The sequence below is a fragment of the Vulpes vulpes genome, chromosome 12 (assembly GCF_048418805.1).
Source record: "Vulpes vulpes isolate BD-2025 chromosome 12, VulVul3, whole genome shotgun sequence".
In the NCBI taxonomy this organism is placed as follows: domain Eukaryota; kingdom Metazoa; phylum Chordata; class Mammalia; order Carnivora; family Canidae; genus Vulpes; species Vulpes vulpes.
This window is the reverse complement of record NC_132791.1, coordinates 20,239,412-20,258,545: the sequence shown is the minus strand read 5'-3', so window position 1 is coordinate 20,258,545 and position 19,134 is coordinate 20,239,412. Positions and strand designations below refer to the sequence as shown.

Here is a 19,134-nt window from a genome sequence, read left to right as displayed (position 1 = left end):
CCTTCGGGTGCCTTCCTCTTTCATAGTCCCGAGCCTTTTCTATCTTGGGTAGGCCTAAGCAGTCCTGTTAGTATGAGTTCCAGATATTCCTCTCCTCTCAGGCTATGAATTCCTAGAGGGCTAGAGTCCAGTCCAGAACTGATACTGAATGGGGCAGAGCTTATGGGGTGGAGGGGTAGGGTGCGGTGAGGAAGACCCCTGAATGATCAAGTTTGAGTTGCAACCTGATGGAAACAGGCCAGACCCCAGAAGCATCTCTTGAGGTCAGAAACTGGGCTGCATTTGCAAAGGTGCTGTGCAGTTTGCCTCCAGAGATCTGAAAGCTGAAGGCCCCTTTGTGAGGGTTCCTTGGGGCCATGTCTCCCACTGGGGTTGGGATTCTCACTGCCTAAAGAAAGCTGGGGCTGGGCTCTTGTCAAAGGAATAGTGGTGTCCCCATGAGGACTTTTTTTTTTTTTTAAGATTTTATTATTTATTCATGAGAGACCCAGAGAGAGAGAGAGAGAGAGAGAGACAGACAGGGCAGAGACATAGGCAGAAGGAGAAGGAGAAGTAGGCTCCTTGCAGAGAGCCTGATGTAGGACTCGATCCTGGACCCAGATGCTCCATCACTGAGCCACCCAGGCGTCCCAAGGATTTTTTTTTTTTTTTTTTTTTTTTTTTTTTTTTAAGAGAGAGAGGGTGGAGAAGGGCAGAGGGATAGAGAGAATCTTAAGAAGCCTCCAGCCTACCTAGCATGGAGCCCAACACGAGGCTCAATCTCACGATCCTGAGATCACGATCTGAGCCGAAATCAAGAGTCAGACGCTTAATCAACTGAGCCACCTCGTGCCCCTGAGAGGCCTTAAGTGCCTGTCTGTCCGTTCCCAGGGATAGGCATCTGGAAAGGGGAGCCCTGGCACTACCCTGCCTCCCTGCCCCCACCAGCTGCAAACCCTGGTCTTTGAAGTCCTATTTCCCTCATCTTGTTGAGATTCCTTTGCAAAAACTCATGAAAGTGGAACTTGCAAAAAGTCATTCATAGTCCAAAGTGCCTGAAGAACCCTTTTAATTTGATTTTTCAAGACTTTTTATCCCTTTCCCCGCCTGCCTTTCCAGACAGGAAGCTGTTAGAGTGTGGTGTTTTCTTGCCAATACGTAAAGGCTCAACCCCTTGCTTCCCAGAGGCTGGCATGAGTGTTCTGAAGGCCAATGTGTCTGTTAGCAGCTGAGAGGGAGCCTAGGGGCATGCTGCAGGCGGAGGTGTCTGCCAAGGAGGGGATCTAGGGCAGTGGGGTGGGCAGCACAGTTGCCATCTTGGATTGCAATGAGTGCAGGAAGCTTGTGGTGACAGATGACTGGCAGCCTAGGCCCTTCCCCCCATAGTGGGAAGCAGTCACCATCTCGTCAGTGTGATCAATGGTCAGCTAGGTAGCCTGAGGTCAATCATGAAACCCCTCTAGGTTGCAGTCTCCCCATCCATGAAGCAAACAATGGACTAGATGGGCCCCTACGGTTGCCTCCAGGTGACCTCAGCCTAGTATAGGGAGTGCTTGGGAGGGGTGGGAAGAGATCGGGTTGGGAGTCTGTGGCCTCTACTGCAGTCTTGGAAGTTCATTCAGCTGCCTTTTCCCTAAAATGAAGAGGACGGGGCCCTCTGTCCTAGCCACCTGGTGGGGTTGTCATAGGGCAAACACACAGGCCTTCTAAAACGTAAGGTGCTGTGGATATGCAGGGAGATGGGGTCAGGAAGGTGGATCCCTGAGAGCGGATCCTGCACTTTAGTGGCTCCATCACTAAAAATGGACTCCCCACTCCTTTGTGAGGCACAAGACCCACCAATGGCTTTTCTGTATCTCCAGGGTTTTGCCTGGGCTGTCCCCTCCACTTGAGGTCCCCCCAGGCATCCCTGCCTGGAAACCACTTATCCTCTCTTTAAGGCTCAAGTGCATCAGCAGCTTCTCCTAACCTAACCCTCTGTGGCAGGGACTGCCCACTCCTGTGCCAACTCTGTGCAGACCTGCATGTGACAAGACCAGGCTGAAGGGGCCAGGCTGTGAGCTCCTGAGACCTCCTCCTGTGACCTGAGCTGAGCTGTTCTCATTTTAGCTCTGTGCTGCCCTGCCCAGTGCCTGGTACAGGGGGCTCTGAGAAAAGGAGAGAAGGGGTGGAGGGCCTGTTTTCTAGGCCAGATTCCCCCAAATCCTTCCTCTACTCTAGAACATCCTCATGGCAAGACCCAACGTTCACATGAAAACATAGCTGGAATTCCAGTGTCAATTCGCACCATGCTCCTGACAACACCAGGCAAAGAGAATGTCAATCCTACCCTGCCCCCACTACACAGACCTTGAGGATCTGAGAGACTTTGCACCTCACACTGTGGCTGGCAAAGCTGCCGTTGGCCCCAAGGAGCCGTGACGTTCAGTACCAGGGTCATTCCATTTGTGGTCAAGGTGATTAATGTCAGGTATCACAGGTGCCCTAGCTGGCACCTGGACTGGTCATCATGAACTACAGCCACTCTGGGAAGCAAGCTCACCTCCCCCTAACAGTCTGCCTTGCCCAGCCACAGGATGGCCAAGCCCATCTCCTCAATTCTGGGCTTCTTCAAGGGAAATCTGACCATGTGAGACCACTTACCTGGCTTTTGGGATCTCATGGCTCTAGAGAAGCATGTAAAACTAAACCACAGCATATGTGGACAGAACCTAGTCATCTACACTCAGGCCTGATGGCAGTATTCTTATCTGGGGTCCTGGCACAGGGCACTGGTCCTCAATCTTCTCCACCTGCTCCCTGGCCTGTGAGGTGCAGGGGATCTGGCCAGAGTGCTCCGCAGACAAAGGGAGGCTGAATCCATGGACACAGGAAATCCAGGGAGTTAGAGACACCTTGATGTCAGAGGTAGAGAATCTTTAGCAGCCATCAAAGTCCCACTGAACAGATGTGGATGCTGAGACCCAGAAGGATGGAACTTGGCCCAAGGTCACACAGTAAGCAGTGACTGATAGGACTCCTGTCGAGAACTCTGGAAATAGGTCCTCTCTCCTGCCCTTAAAAATAGCCTTTAATGAAACCACAGGGGCAATCTGGGGCAGGGTGGGAATAACAGAAGATAATGTTTACGCTGCACTGGCTGAGCTAGAGAGGCTTTCCCTCTGTAAGAAGAGCATCCTGTGCACAGAATGAGCTAAGAAAAGTGCTGTGCCCTGCAGGGTTGTAAGGCCATGGAGTGGGGAGGCCTGTCCCTTGCTTTCTCCATTGCATGCATCCCTGAACCCTGGACTCCAAGCCTGTTACCATGAAAACAGAATCATGCTGCTGTCCATCCTTCAAGTCCTACTACCCAGAGAATGGTGTACACTGGGGATGAAAAGGAATTGTACTCTTGAGGCTGCGATGGGAATATTCTACGAATCCATCTGAGAAGTGAATTTTAGGCTTGTTTGCATCACGGAGGGCATGTTTTACAGGAGACTGGGAAATGGATGCTGTAGTATCATGGTCTGGCTACTTCGGCAACTGGCTTGAGAATTCCTTATAGGGTCCCATGTTGCTGCCTCAACTGTGACATATCCTGGGTACTCAGGAGGTCACTGTTCCCTTGCAGGCAGAGCTGTGTCGGGGTCACCATTGGGCCCCAGAGTCCCGTGGGGCCTGCCTGGTGCAAAGGCTCAGCCGTTGCCCAGTGAATAAACAGGAAGCTTCATGGGGCCTGGGCCCTCATGGAGGATTACCAGGCCTGGTTTGGGGTGCTCCATTTCCCACTTCCTGGGGGAACCAATTAGTCATTTTGGGAACATTCCTCTGGCCAGGTCCCAAACAATGGGATTCCAGGAGAAAAGAGAGTCACAGAGGAACTCAGAGTGTGAGCATGAGGAGTACTGCACTGAGGAAGCCCAGGGAGTGGTGAGCAAGCTGCCTTGGTCAGCATGGAAGGGCAGCACGGAATCCCATCTCTGATGTTTTCTGCTTCCTTTACCTCTTCCAACCCTGAACAGCACCATTCACTTTGGAGGTGGGAAGGTGAAATTCTGGAACAATCGCTGAAGAACACCTGGTTTGCTAGGTTACCTTGGACCGTGAGCTAGGAGTAGTAGCTGAGGACCTGCTGGTCCCTGTCAGTGTGGCCAGTGGTGTGCACCTGTCCCCCACGGCCACCCTCTCCTCCGTCCATGATGGGCCTCTAACTTTGGTCACTCCCAGCCCAGCTTCTCAGCCCAGTTCAGTATTGAATTTTTCTCAGCTGAGATAACCAGACTGACTCTAATAAAGCCAACGGGTCTGACAGTGGACAAAGAAGTACAGGTGCTATTTGTCCTGAGTGCCCTCCCAGCTGCTTAGAAATCCCCTCCATGTTCTCCCTGATGGCGGTCATCCAGCCCTAGTTGCACACCTCCAGTGGTGAGACACTACCTCTTGAGACAGTTTCGGATGGATCTAATTCTTGATCAGTTCTGACAGAATTCTAACTTTCGCTCTCACTGAGCTGGAATCTGCCTGCCCCTAACTCCCATCTGAGGGTCCCCAACCACATCTGTTTCTTCTGCCCTGACAGTCCTTGAGAGATTCATGGTTCCCACCATGTTTCCACACATCCTCTCTTCTCCAGGCAGACCTCTAGTACCTCTGCTTGCTGCCCATGCACTGTAGCCTGTCATGGTCCCTCTCGGAGCAGAGCCCAGAGGACAGGGTGGGGTCAGTCCTGAGCAGAGAGTGCAGGCCAGGCTCTCCCTCCTTGGCTGCACTGCTGCTACTGTCTACATGGCTGACAGTCACCCCACAGCAGGGCTTTCTCTATCACATGGCCTCTAAGAACATCAGGTAGAGCAGAGAGAAGCCAGGCAGAGGGCCTCACTGTTCTGGTGGTCTGTGCTGCTAAAGGGTCTGGGTTTCTTAAACTCCAATTCTGACACTAACTCTGGGTCCTTGGGAAATCTCTCCTCTCTCAAGGCCTCAGTCTTCCCATCTGTAAAATGGGTTTTAGACCATTTGTTGGGTCCCATTTGGTAACAGCAATGAATGATGAAGCACTCAAGCAAAAAAACCCTTTTCTTATTTCAGGGCTATCTATCTCAACAGTGATGTTTCATGGGTCAGAAAGACCCAACCGTTTACAAAGCAGCCACAGATGATAACACCAGCAGGATTCTTCCTGGCTCTCCCAGCGCTCCTCAGACCCTCTGCAATACACACAGAAATCAAATCTGCCCAAACAACAGCCTGAACACAGAGAAAGACTGCCATTCCCACAGTGGCAGAGGGGCCCCGTGGAGAGTCCAACAGCTGGTCCTGAATCCTGGCCCTGCCCCTTGAGCCTGCCCAATCCCCGCTCTGAGCCTCAGTTTCCTCATTTGCAAAACGGGGACATTATGTTTCTCATCAAAGGACTGTTGTAGGGTTTACAAGAGGGATGAGGTACACTCAGAGCTTCATTCGTTTCCTGCCTCACGGCAGATATGAAAGCTATTCTTGGGTATTTAAAATTAAATCCTAGGAAAATGTCCCTTCTCTTCTGGGGCAGAGAACATTAAAAACTCCTCTGTCTCCCAGGAGAATAAGATCAAATCGAAGAACCGAGGCTTGAAATAACTCATGCTGGCATGTTTCTGGTGGCGGTGGTGGGGGCGGGGAGCACAACACTGGCGAGTCTTTTTGCCACAGACACAAGGGCCGGGCAGTGCTTTACTTGAGGCTGCCGAGGAGGGCTAAGAGGGTGAACAAGGCTGTACTTACTTCAAAGAGAGGGAATAGTCGTGCTTGCTGGTCTGGCTATTCCGGACAAGGTAGCTGCACTCCTTGCAGAGCCGCAGAAGGTTCTCAGCATCTCCTCTGCTGATGGCTCCGTGATACCAGCTGGGGAGAAAGGAGAGGGTCAGAACCCAGCAAGGACATGACTCCCGCAGCTGACATCCTTGCAAACTAAACTCTCAGCCCCCTGAGGGCAGCTGGCACATCCCAGCCTCCTCATCAAGAGGCAGGGGTACGTGTGTGCATGTATTCAGTTATTCAGTACAGAACTACCGAGTGTCTATTGCATGCTCAATCTTAGGGAGAGAATGGTGAACAAACCTGCAGCCTCCTCCCTCACAGGGCTTATATTCCAGGGTAGATGCTATGGAGGAGACGAAGTGAGGTTGTGTAGTTTGGAGCTATTTGAAGCACCAGCCAGGGAAGCCTTCTGGAGATTGATATTTTAGTGTGGACCTGAAGGAAGTGAAGGAGAAGCCACAAAGGACAGTAGCTGGGAAAGAGCATTCCTGGCACAGGGAGGTGCAGCGAAGGCAAAGGCCCAAGGCAGGAGTGCCTGATGTGTTTGGGAAACAGCAAGGAGGCCAGCATGGCTGCAGTGAGCCCAAGGGGAGGAGTGGGCAGGGCCAGGGCAGCGTGCCTTGTGCGCAAGGAGAAGACCCTTTCTCCATCTGAGTGACACGGAGGCCATCAGAGGGTGCGGACAGGAGGGACACTGCTGCTTCTCCGTGGCATCTGTGGGACAAGTGAGAGGTGCCATCACTCAAGAAAGCAGACAGTTGGGTGGGGTGGCCACACCAATGCTCCCATCAAGCACACATGGCATTGGCTGGGCACGTGGGAAGCCCGGCATCACTGCTTCCAGATACCGCGTGATGAGTGACAGAATCAGGAAGGTGGGGTGCAGTGGCAGATGACCTGATGATGGAGGCCCCTGGTTGCAGGACAAAAGAAGAACGCTTGATTTTTGAAACTGGGAGAGTTGGGGTAGAATTTCAGAGGAGGAGTAATGATCACAAGACACTAGTCAGTGGGTCTACTCAAAATGCATTCCTGTTTACATTATAGTCACTAAGGAGCAGAGGCAGTGGGAAGGTGGCAAGATGGGGCCAGGAAGAGAACCATAGGTGCTGGATGGCCACAGAGGCACAGACCCTCCTGCCACTCACCACCTGGACAGTCAGGGGCAAGCAGCAGAACCTGGCTGCACCTCAGTTCTCTATCAAGTTAGGGTCACTCCACCCCCAATTTTAGGGTGGGAAGATTAAATAGGATGATGCAGAGCAGGGCTTATACAGAGCTGGGGATGGGAGAGTTTTAACAAAAGGCAGCTCCAAGCATCAATAAAAAATGAGTGAATTTGCAGATGGCCATGGGCAACTCCCCCAACTATCATTACTCAGGCTGCTGTTCACCCATAGGCTGCATTTCAAAAATTCCCAGGTGTAAGCAGAGATGCTGCTGCTGCCTCCTTGTCCTGGCTCAGGAGTGCCCTGCAGATAGTACCTCTGAGAGTTCTGTTACAGACATTCTACATGGGGAGAAACATGGCACTGCCTTACACTGTACACTTTCTGCCATTTACAAGACAGCGTTCTGAACAGTTAGCAGGAGTGGTGATGACGTAATTATAACCTCAGAACCCAACCTGCTTCAGGAAAGCAAACACTGGAGAGTAGAGGTGAGTGTCCATGTTCACTGAGCATGTGAGTAAGTCGCTGACTGCCCAGGAGGTGACCACTCACAGCGTATCAGCCCTGGGGCTGGGCATTTCGCCAAGGGAAAGGGTAGGAGGAAGATAGACCTGCTTTCCTTTCTAAACATACATAGAAATGAAGAGGAACATGAAGTTAGGGAATGTATGGGCTCCCATAGTGAAAGCACTTCCAGAGATGTGAGGGCTGAAGTCATATGTTAGAATGTATACATGACTGGAGTTTGGAGAAACAGCGAGACAAGGATGGAATGGACTTTAGAATAAAGAGTTAACAGATTTGGCAAGGTTGTTTTCCGGGAAATTTCACCTGTGTTAACACACCCCAGTGAGCAGATAAACATGCTGTTTTATTAGGAAAACAAGTTCCAGCCATTTGAAGCAAAGTCATCCTTAGGGAAAGGCCTAGAAGAGGTCTCCAGGGAAGTGCTGCTCACCCTCTGCCTCTCCCTGAGCACAGGAGCTGAGCTGGTGGCAGATGGGCCTCTGGAGGCTCAGGATCCTGGCTGAAGTGAACAGGATAAACGGCTGGCTCCTTCCCTCCTGCCCCAGCTAGTGCACACAGAATAAAAATCAGGGACTTGGGTAGAGATTCTAAGGAGACTCAGGCTAGTTGGGGAGAAAAAAGCCAAAGGACATGATTGCAGGGGCTGGGGCCAGCCACTGGCTAGCCTGTTAGCATGGGGTTGGCCACCAGGAGACAGGGTAGGTCTGGGTGGTCCTGGAGGGGGCTGAGGGCCAATTGCTGTGCCCAAGCAGACTCTGCCTAGACTGAAAACAGAATCTAAGCAGGAGGCTGTTTGGGGATGTGCTGGACTGTGGAACTGGCCAGTCAGGCCAGAATTATAGGCATTAAGAAGACCCAACCTAGTAGTACCCATTAGCTCATCCAGTATTTACTCACCACTTACTATATCCTTGATCCCGTGAGGCTGATGCAGGGAAGAGGGAGAGTCAGACAGATTCAGGACACAATTTCGGAAAGTGACAACTGCTATGTAGGAATCCTGAGTTTGTGATAGGCAGTGACTAGGGCAGGGAAAGTGCCTATGTTAAAATGAACACACAGGGGAGGCCCCCAAGGAGATGCCATTTGACCTGAGAATCTGTACCATGAGAAGAAGCCAATCATATAAAGAGCCAAAGAAAACATGTTCTCTGCAGAGGAACCAGCAAGTGCAAAGGTCCTGAAGTAGGATGCACTTGGGGTGTTCAGAGCAGAAAGGCAGCAAGAATGGTCCAGCTCTGTGAACATGGGGAGTGGTACAGGATGAGGGAACTGGAGGCAGAGCCTGATCCCCAAGGCCTTGTGAGCAAGGGAAGAAGTCCAATTTCATTCTAAGCATAGCAGAGGGCAAAGAGTTTTAAAAAGAGGATGTTACTTGCTCTGGATGGTCTTACAAAAGGCCAACCAGGTTATCCTGAAGAGGGGCCAGAGAGGAATGAAGTGGGAGATAAGGCAGGGGCTTCTGTAGTGGTCTAGATGGGAGGTGGCTCTGAGACAAGAAGAACAGATGGATTCAGCCCATATTTTGGATGGAAAACTAGCAGAAGTCACTAGTTTAGATGCAATAAATGCCAGTGTAAGGCAAAAAAAAAAAAAAAAAAAAAAAAAAAAAGGGAATCAAGAGGACTCCAGATTGGCGGCTTGACCAAGTAGGCAGATGTGATGCCGTTTACGGAGATGGGGAAGCTGGGGGAGGAGCGAGTGTCCGGAGAAGATCAGGAGCCCAGTTTTAAACACACTAAATTTGAGATGCCCACTTGTCAGCCAAGTGCAGATGCCAAGACAGCAGTCGGATGTAGGAGTTGGGGGATTCTAGGAGAGGTATGGGCAGGGGATGCACACTGGTGACTCACTGCCAGGATCCTGAGACTACCCAGGGATAGCATGCAGCTGGAACCCGAGCCCCAGACAGTCCAAGCTTTGGGTAAAGCTGAGGTGAGGAGACAGTAGGGGAGACAGAAGAGGCAGCCAGGGAGGCAGGAGATAAAGCACGAGCAGAGTATGTCTCCAAAGGAGGGAGCTGTCTACTGTGCTGAGTGAGAAAGAATGGGAGGTGATGGAGGGAGAGAAACAATGTTGACAGCTCTCTGGGAACTTCATCCATTCCCTGGACAGCTGTTTTCTTGAGCACCTATTATATGCCAGGCACCGTACTAAAGCACTGAGGATGCAGCGATGACCCAGAGGGGGATATCGGGTGGATATGGTCAGTATGCACGCTGTGTCCAGCCATCTCTGTATCATGTTTTGTTTGTTGATTAAAAAGGACACAGTGATCAGAAATAAGCAAAACCTACCACCCAATCTAGGTGGCTGTGACAGACGGTTAGCAAAGAAGCCTGCTGGGAGTGCTTCCTCCATGCACTCAGTACAGCAGGCATGGGGTGTCACAAAGGAGACTGAGGCCCCCCCAGATGATAGCACATGCTGAACAGGGGGCACCCAGCACATGACATCATTCGGAAAACGCTGCATCCTGCTCACCGAGTGAGCATTTCCTGTGAGGGATGCACTGCCGGCTATGCTGAAGCCAGAAGTCTCCACTGGAGATTAATATAGTACATGACACACACGGGACAGTCGCATGAGGGATCGGCTTGCTGTCAGCTCATCTCCTGTGCGAAGGGGGGTGATAAGAGTATGTATGAGGAGAGGGGAGAAAGAGGAGAGTGTGGGATCAAGTCATAGGACTGGAGTTCTAATCCTGCCTCTGCACTGTGACATCCTAGCCAAGGCTTTGTGTCTCTTGGAGTCTTGACTTCTCATCTATGTCACAGGGATGATAACCCCATTTATCACACATTTGCTTGTTAAGAGGATGGTACACCTGAAAGCACCAGCAGAAGATCTAGGACCTGCTTCATCCAGTATCTGGATTAGCTTGCTGCAGTCCAGGTATACAAAATGGTGAGAAACTGAAAAAGCAGTCTGGGGGCAACTCGTAGAGTGAGTGGCAGGCTAAGGAGATGAGGCTTTACCCTGGAGGTGATGGGGGTGCAGGGGGGTGGTCACTGAAGGTTTCAGAGCTGAGTGGGGACCTGCACACACTTAGAAGGGAGGTGATCATCATGGTCAAGGGGAAGGGTAGTAAAGGGCCTAACAGTGCTAGGGAGGAGCAGAGAGGGAAAGGGAAGCAGGGGTGGAACTGGGCCACCGACTGGAGGTGGGAAATCTCAGGGGAAAGGGACTGAGAAAACTCAAGTCAAGGGTGTCAAAGCCAGGGGCGCCTAGGTGGCTTAGTCGGTTAAGTGGCTGCCTTCAGCTCAGGTCATGACTCAGGGTCCTGGGATTGAGTCCCCAGTCGGGCTTCCTGCTCAACAGGGAGTCTGCTTCTTCCTCTACCCCTCCCTCCTGCTTGTGTGTGCGCACGCGCGCGGTCTCTCTCTCTCTAATAAATAAAATTTAAAAAAAAAAAAGTTTATTTATTCATGAGAGACACAGAGACACAGGCAGAGGGAGAAGCAGGCTCCATGCAGGGAGCCCAATGTGGGATTCTTTCCTAAGACCCCGGGATCACGCCCTGGGCCGAAGGCAGATGCTCAACCACTGAGCCACCCAGGCACCCCTCAAATAAATAAAATCTTAAAAAAAAAAGTGTCTAAGCCTTGGGGCACCTGGGTGACACAGATGGTTAAGTGCCCAACTCTTGGTTTTGGCTCAGCGCATGATTTCAGGGTCACCAGACAGAGCTCCATACTGGGCTCCATGCTTAGTGTAGTCTGCTTAAGACTCTCTCTCTCCCTTTGCCCCTCTACTTCTCTCAAATAAATAAATAAATCTTAAAAAAAAAAAAAAAAGTCAAAGCCTTGCTCAACAAATACCAAGCAGATATTAGGCAAAACTCTCACTATAGCTAACAAATAATTTAATTTATAAACAAAAGTAAGGGCAACAATACAGCATAGAATGAGAAAGCCTACGGTTACAAATCAGGAGACTGTTCTAATCCCGTCAGCCACTGACTGAATTAGTGGTGGCCGTGACCTTCTCTCAGCCTTAACAGAGACTGTATCGTTGAGTGGAGGCTGGGCCTTGCTCCCTTAGAACTTACATTTGCTAGGGACGCATGGGTGGCTCAGTGGTTGTGCATCTGCTCAGGGTGTGATCCCAGGATCCCGGGATCCTGGGATCAAGTCCCACATCAGGCTTCCCGTAGGGAGTCTGCTTCTCCCTCTGTCTGTGTCTCTGCCTATCTCTGTGTCTCTCTCATGAACAAATAAATAAAATCTTAAAAAAACAAACAAACAAAAAACTTACATTTGCTTTTCCAGCGGGACAGCAGGATCCACTCTTTCTCCCAAGATCCCACAGAACTCAGGGCTCCCATGCTTAATGGGCTTGAAGCCCCCTCCAGGGGCTCGAAGCTGGCGCCGCCGGTCCCGGGAAGGTGAGGGGGATGATTGCCGTTTCTCGTTGCCATTAAACTGGGCTGTGGTGGAGAGAGAAAGTGCACGGTCACCAAGGGATTACTGGGTGGGGCATGGTGGGGTAACAGTCAATTGCTCCCCTTGGGGTTTTACAATTCTCAGGGGAAGAGTTCCAGGCAATTAATGAACATGGCTCAAAAGGCTCGAGTTTCCTACAGCAGGTGCTGTCAGAGCCAGATGATGCATTCAAGGGGCTGGTTGAGTCTCCCTCCAGAGACCACTGAACTAGCCTTATCCCCAAAGGATGCCCTCTGCAATCACCACCAAGGGGGGCCCAGCATTCCCATAGGGGTTCAGCCCCCTGGACTGTTCTCAGGGAGGCAGCTGTTCCCTATTCTCTGCCTCCAACTGCTCCCCTCCTCCCATTCTCTCATCCCCCCCAGAGTATACTGGCCACATCTGCTCCCTTTCTCCTGGGACAACCCCACAGAGTTCCAATCAAGAGTCATGCCGTGTCCCCCATGTCTGCTCCTCTTCATTCAGTGCCCTCTGTATGGGCCCCACATTCAGCGAGCCCTGTCCAGGACCCAGCACCCAGGTGAGGTTGAAGCAGTGCACAGCACAGCGTGCAGGCCCTGCTACATGCCTCCTCCTGGCCCCGGGCCTGTGACAGCATCATTCACCTCCACGGGCTTGGGGAGGGTGCCTCTCGAGGGCAGGAGCCCAAGATAACCCATAAAGAGCAGAAAATATGGGGATCCCTGGGTGGCTCAGCATTTTAGCGCCTGCCTTCAGCCCAGGGTATGATCCTGGAGTCCTGAGATCGAGTCCCATGTTGGGCTCCCTGCATGGAGCCTGCTTCTCCCTCTGCCTGTGTCTCTGCCTCTCTCTGTGTGTCTTTCATGAATAAATTAAAAAAAAAAAATAGCAGAAAATACTGAGCTGAACCTGGAGTTGCCAGAAGCATTCCTACAGATCAGTTAGTCCACCTTGCAAGTTATCTCTCTGGTCTTTGGTTTCCTCCTCTGCAAGGGATGATGACCGTACCCACCTCATGGGGCTGTTACAAGGATTCAATTAGGTGATGTCACCGAGATCTTACCAGAGTGCCTGGCATGTAGTCACTACTCAATCAATCTTATTATAAACATTTATTTTCACTATTCTTGTGTCTGTTCAATGCAGATGCGGTACTAGTTACTTCACATAAGCTTCTGAACCAACACAAGTTCCTCTTCCAAGCTTGCCAGTCACTAGCTGGTTGCCTTGGCTAAGTTCCTCATTGTCTCAGAGGCTCCATTTCCTCCCTCATCCTGTTACCTCAAAGATCAGATGAGAAAACACATGCGAAGGGCCCAGCACACAGACTGCTGAGTGAATGGGCCAGGCCCTGCAGAACAAGGCTTCCAAAGCCAGGTCTGGGTGCAGGCCGACAGACACACAATGGCAGAAATCTCCTCTCCAAAGAGCAAGCACGGATGTGGCGAGCTGTCCTCTACCCTGGCCAGACACACGGAAATCAACGTCACACTGACGGAAACTGGGAAGCTGGCAGAAGGTGGTGGTGGTGGTTGGGGGAGGGGGGAACCTCACTGGCTGTGCTATATGCTGTCTACAGGGGTCCCAGCCGCTGTTGTTCTGGGTCCCAGCCGCTGAGCGAGATCATCCATCAGGACTACAAAGCATTTCCATCCCTCTGAGACACTCTTCTCCATTAACCACTGTTGGAAGGCAATGGGAAGGGAGGTTCCTGCCAGTGGAAGGCTCTAGACACTCTGGACCCACATGTGTGCACTCACTCTCATAACTGCAGCAGAGCCAGCAGCCTGTCCATCCACCTGCCCCACTCCCCAACACTCACTCACATGTGCCAGGCAAGTTCAGGGCTGGAGAAACAGCAGTGAGCAACACAGAAATCCCTGCTTATGAAGCCCAGAGTCTGAGTGGGGAGAAACACAATAAATGAGGTACGTCAGAGCTACAGCACACCATCTGCAGTAACTGCCGTGGAGAATGGGAAGCACATTCCAGGCAGAGGGAAGAGGGCCCTAAGGTGGGAAAGTGCCTCAAGTGACAGAAACAACACAGCCTGGGGTAATGGAGGGTAGTGGGAGGAAATGGTGCCAGATGATTGGGTGTTGCATCTTAAAAGGACTTTGACTTTGTTCTGAGCCATTCTGATGTCCTGATGGGGAGGGTTTTGACTTGGCACTTCTGAACAGGATTGCTGTGCTGAAAAGAGATGGGAGGACAGGGGCACATGGGAACTCTCTGTACTTCCCACTCAATTTCATTGTGAACCTAAAACTGTTCTTAAAAAAGTTTAATTGAGAGAGAGAGAGAGAGAGAGAGAGAGAGAGAGATGCACATGGAGAGCAGTGAGGTCTGCAGACCCTATCTGTGCATTCACAGTAGAATGTGTGGGAAAGAGGATCCAGAGGCTATAGGCCTTTGGCCTGAACACTGAAGGGATGGAGCTGGCATTCCCTAGGAGGTGAAGATTCACAGAAAACTATCATTAAAATTCATGAGGAAGCGGGATGAAGGCCAACTCCAAACACCCCCAGCCTGTGAGGCCAGGACTGGCAGTGTGCAGCAGGGACAGAGTGGGGACTCGGTGGGGGCTCTGTCTCCTTTCAGGCTACAGCTCTGTCCTGTGTCCCAACCACAGGGACAGACTGCAATGACAAGGCCCTTCTAAGGTACAGATCCTGGGTTTGTGTGTCTGAGAGAACCCTCTTCCATCTGGTCAATAACCTGGGCTTGCACAGTGGTAGTGAGAGGGTGAAGCACATAACTGGGGCTCAGGCACCCCCATCACCATGCCTGGCTTCCTAGCAATGGGCTTTCCCACCAGGGCTCTGGCTGAACCACATCAGCCCTCATGCCAACTAGTCAAATGGCGTATATGTTCTTGGGCTGGGGGATTAGGAAGGGGTGAGCCATTTGCCTTGCAGAGTTCTAGATGGGTGACCTTGGGCAGGGGTGAGCACTGGCATCAGATAGATAGGTAAGGTCACATAGCCCTTTCCTAAAGATCTGGGTCTTGATCCTAAGGTTGGGGCAATCAGGGAATGCCATTCTCAGATTGGGTTTTAGAGATGTCTCTATTGATGGAGATGAGATGTGGGGGGCTACCAAGCAGGCAGGGAGACCAGTCAGGGAAGGTAATGGAGGCTGAATCTCTCAATGATGGGAGCGATGGAAGAGGTGAGTCCAACAGGACTTGACTACCCACGGGCTGAGCCAGGTGACCCCTGTATGATGCTCCATTGAGAAGAGATGCAAGGTGGAGCAGGAGAGGGGGGCCAGGGACATGGGACCAGGGTGTACTTTTCCACAGTCCCTCCCTCTAATTTTCTGTTAGGAAGGGACAGGAGGCCATAGAGCAGGACTCTGGTCCTGAGGGCTAAGGGTATGGAGGTGGGCAGTGAAATAGTGACATGGGAAGGGGCTGGGGGGAGATGAGGTTCTAGGCTTAGTTTTGCCACCAGCTAGGGAAAAGGAGAGACCAAATGAATTGTTAAGGCATGTTCACCTCTGACGAAAATTAGAATTTGGGGATTTCTACCAATGGAAAATCCTACCACACACCTCTTGCCAGAGGCAGGAGCATGGAGCACTGACTGCAGAAGAAACTCTTTAGCATAACCAATGACCTGGCTGCCTGTCCAGCCTGAGGCCTCACCATGAGCACTTATGGGCCAGGTCTTCAGCCTGAAATACCACCACCCCATCCACAAGTCTCTCTACCTAACTAACTCCATTTGCCCTTCAAGGGCATCTCTTTTAGGAAGGCTGCTCTAACCTCACCTCCTCCCCAGACTCCCCTTGATCTCAGTCTATGGCATCCTAATGGCCAGTTTCCTGGTCGGGTGCCCCACGAGTCCTTCAAAAGCAGGGGCTATACCACATGTGTCTTTGTGTCCCATACCTAGCACATGCCTGCAACCTAACAGGCACCTAATGAATGACTGAAGAAAATTAATGAGCTGTTGTTTCACTTTATTGGGAAAAAATATCGGTTTTCATACCAGATAAACTCGATAAAACCTAGTAACATCCCAGTCAACACTGTAATTCCCCACTGAACTAATTTATACATTCGCTTGCAAGCTTAATAATATAGCCATATATTTTAGAGGGAACAGGTGGTGATGAATGACAGACTTAATTAGGCAAATCATCTCACCTAAAATAAAATATACAAACTCCAAGTGCAGTGATTCAGCAGCAAAAGAAAAAAAAAAAAAACACTGTTAGGAACAAAAGCTCCAAACACAACTGCTTTCATTCCTTCTAATTAAGTTTCTCTTTAATCTGCAATTTAAAATGGCAATTCTTTTAATTTAGTGATTTTCTGCAAAAGATAAAGACACAAACCCTCAAAAGAATATCTGCATTTAGAGAAAAAATATGCCACCCCTGTGAGTCATTAGAATGACAGAACCTAATTAATTGCACCTATAGGCAATTACGAATGGAATCAGAGTTGTGCAGGAGGGAGGGGAGGCTCAGGTGGGAAGGACCAGGCCCTGGGAGGCAGTGGGAGAAATGGCCCCACTGATGCACCGCCAGCCTCTGTCTCCAGGGCAGGTGAGGAGGCCAGGCCCCTTCTTGATGCCCCAGATGTCTTTCCAAAAATTCTGGTCTAACGACAAGCCTCAGCCTTTAAGGGCCTGGCTTGGGTGCCCCCACCCCTGCCCTTCCGACCGAGGCCTTTTCTCCGTCCATGTTATTAGTCTCCAACTCGGGCAGTCCCCTTCCTACTCTTATTATAGGTTTTATACCAATCGGTTCTGAAGTTTAGTCACTGCCAGTAACAGATGACAGTATTCCAGGTGCCCACGTTGGCTCTGACTCTCACAATAGCCCTGGCCCCTGTGGTTGATGAGTGACAGATGGGGACTCAGAGGTGAGAAAGAACTCACCTCAAAGGGTCTCAAAGCTAAGGGGTGGGATAGGGGCAGGGGAGGCAAGGCCTGAGCTCAGGCCTGTGGGTCACTGGGGTCACTTTCCCCTCCGCCCCCATCAGGTCCTTCCTTTTCTATGGTCAGGCAGGGGCTGTGCCTTCCTCACTCAACTCAGTCTGTGGTGCGCTTCCCACCTCTAGGTCTGGAATGACCACCCTCCTGCTCCATCCACATGATGTCTAGAATCTTCCAAGACCTGGCAAAAAGCCACCCCTTCACAAAGCCTCCCCGTTTACTGCCTGCTGAGAGCCCCTTCCTCCTCAGAAGCACTTGGCAGTTCTCTTGAGGCTCCATGGGCACCCCTTCTCTCTCTCTTCCCCAGTCAGCCTGGGTGTTCTGTGGGGGCAGTGCCCGGGATTTATTTTCTTTCTTTTCCCTCTCCAATCTCTTGTTTGCCCCTAAGCCTAATGCAGTGCTTGTTATGGAGACGGGTGTTTAGTAAATGTTTGCTTAGATGAAATAAATGTGCTCCTTCAGGGTCCAGTTCCTTCTTGTTTATTAATCAGGGCTGGCCAGAGAAAACAAGTTCCAAAAAGCCAACGGGCCTCTAAAGCACAGCTCAGCTGGGCTCACAAACCCTTGCTGGCTCCCAACTTCCCCTGGGTGGAGGGCAAACTCCTTGCTCTAGTGTTCAGGATCTTCAGTGACTTGGCACCAACCCAACCTACTGGATCCATCTTCCCCTAGAAAACCCCTCTGGGGTCCCTACCCAGCCCTTGGCTCCAGGCACAAAGAATGGCCAGGCCCTAAATCCACCATCTGTCCCTAGGGCTTTGCTTTGCCTGCCCTCTTGAATCCCCTTCTTCACTTTCTTTGGATGCACAAATCCTTGCTATTCTTTAAAGTTTGGCTCCAATGCTACCACCCAGGGAAGGTTTTACCCTACACCCCAGGCAGAATTCCTTTCTCTTCTGTGCCCTGCATCCCGGGGTCTATGCCACTGTCTGATCCCACCCCAGTCTCTGGTAGCGTGGTAGGTAGGTGTCCTTCCAGAACCGGATGGAGATGGGGCCTCGTACCTCAGCCTCCACTGAACCTCTGCATGGCCATGCAGCCGACTTGAAAGAATGGCCTAGGGGCACGTGGGTGGCTCAGTCATGATCCTGGGGTCCTGGGGTCAAGTCACACATCAGGATCCCAGCAGGGAACCTGCTTCTCCCTCTGCCTATGTCTCTACCTCTCTGTGTCTGATGAATAAATAAAATCTTAAAAAACAAAACAAAAAAAGGAATGGCCTATGAGCTGCAATAGGACAGGAAACGGAGGAACCACAGCAGCTTGGCATCATGGAAAGGATGTGGACTCTGGACTTAGAAAGACACATGTTTGCGTCCTGCCTCTGCCATTACTGTGTGACTTTGGGCAAGTTTCTAAATCTCTCTGAACCCTAGCTACCTCTTTTGTAGAACAGGGTCGACTATACCTACAAAGGATTGTAGAGGTAGTTAGTAATAGATGGAGTACCAAAGTCCAGGCAGGCCCCTGTAAGTGGTGACCCCCTCCCCACAGTCACACCCATGCTCTGAACACTCCTCTCTCATACACTGAAGACAATAAAGTGCCTTGCATAAGAAAGGTACCTTCTTTTTCCCTAGCCTCTACTGGAGTTCCTAAGCTGGAAGGTCCAAAAGGCACGACATATTCTGCTTTGTTCAGAGCTGAATCCCCAATGCCGAGAACAGTGCCTGATGTATAGTAGATAATATCTTATCTCAGATAATACTGAGTGAATAAATCTCCACCTGGGTCAGCAGGACCATAAAACCTCCATGCATCAATCAAGATAGGAAAAGGGAGCTGGATTACCTCCTCAAATTATTTTAAAACATTTTGAAGATAGCCTAACCTTTACTGCTTGCTTCCTCTGCATGGGGAGGCATACATGAGACCTGATGGGACCTTCTGCTCTGACCCCCCCCACATAAGCCTAGGAGAGATCAGGGCACTTTGTCCAGGTTTTTTACAAACAAGGCCTGGTGTAGGTAAGCAACCTGGCCATGGTGATAGGAGCAGGCTGCCACATCAGGCAGCCAGCCTCAGCCCCTACTCCCCCAACTTCTGCTCTGGGATTTAAACCCTGGAATGCCTCCTCTCACCTGGGGGTGGGTAGGAGTACCTTTCCCTGGGGAATGGTGGGGAGAGAAATCAGTGGCCTGGCAAATATCTTCCAGTCTTTCCTACTGACCAAGGGTGTGGACAGCGGCCGCATAGGACAGGGACCATTTAAAGCCAGCTGGGAGTTAAGGAGGCCCGGGGACCTTGACGTGCTCCAAGCTCAGTGACTGTAGCTTTCTGGCTGGCCTAGAGTCTCTGACCCACCAGTTATCCACACAGGACAGG

The 19,134-nt window shown here is 51.0% G+C and overlaps 1 protein-coding gene across 1 annotated transcript in view; it reads right to left on the bottom strand.

Annotated features, from left to right (window-relative positions):
• The window catches only part of SHB (SH2 domain containing adaptor protein B), a 140,359-nt gene that overhangs the window by 21,128 nt on the left and 100,097 nt on the right, over positions 1 to 19,134 (bottom strand). The window contains exons 4-5 of the mRNA XM_072727896.1: positions 11,712 to 11,883; positions 5,719 to 5,838 (exon numbers count right to left, since the gene is read on the bottom strand). Of these exons, the coding sequence (XP_072583997.1) occupies positions 5,719 to 5,838; positions 11,712 to 11,883 (292 nt within the window). The remainder of the gene's footprint in view (positions 1 to 5,718; positions 5,839 to 11,711; positions 11,884 to 19,134) is intronic.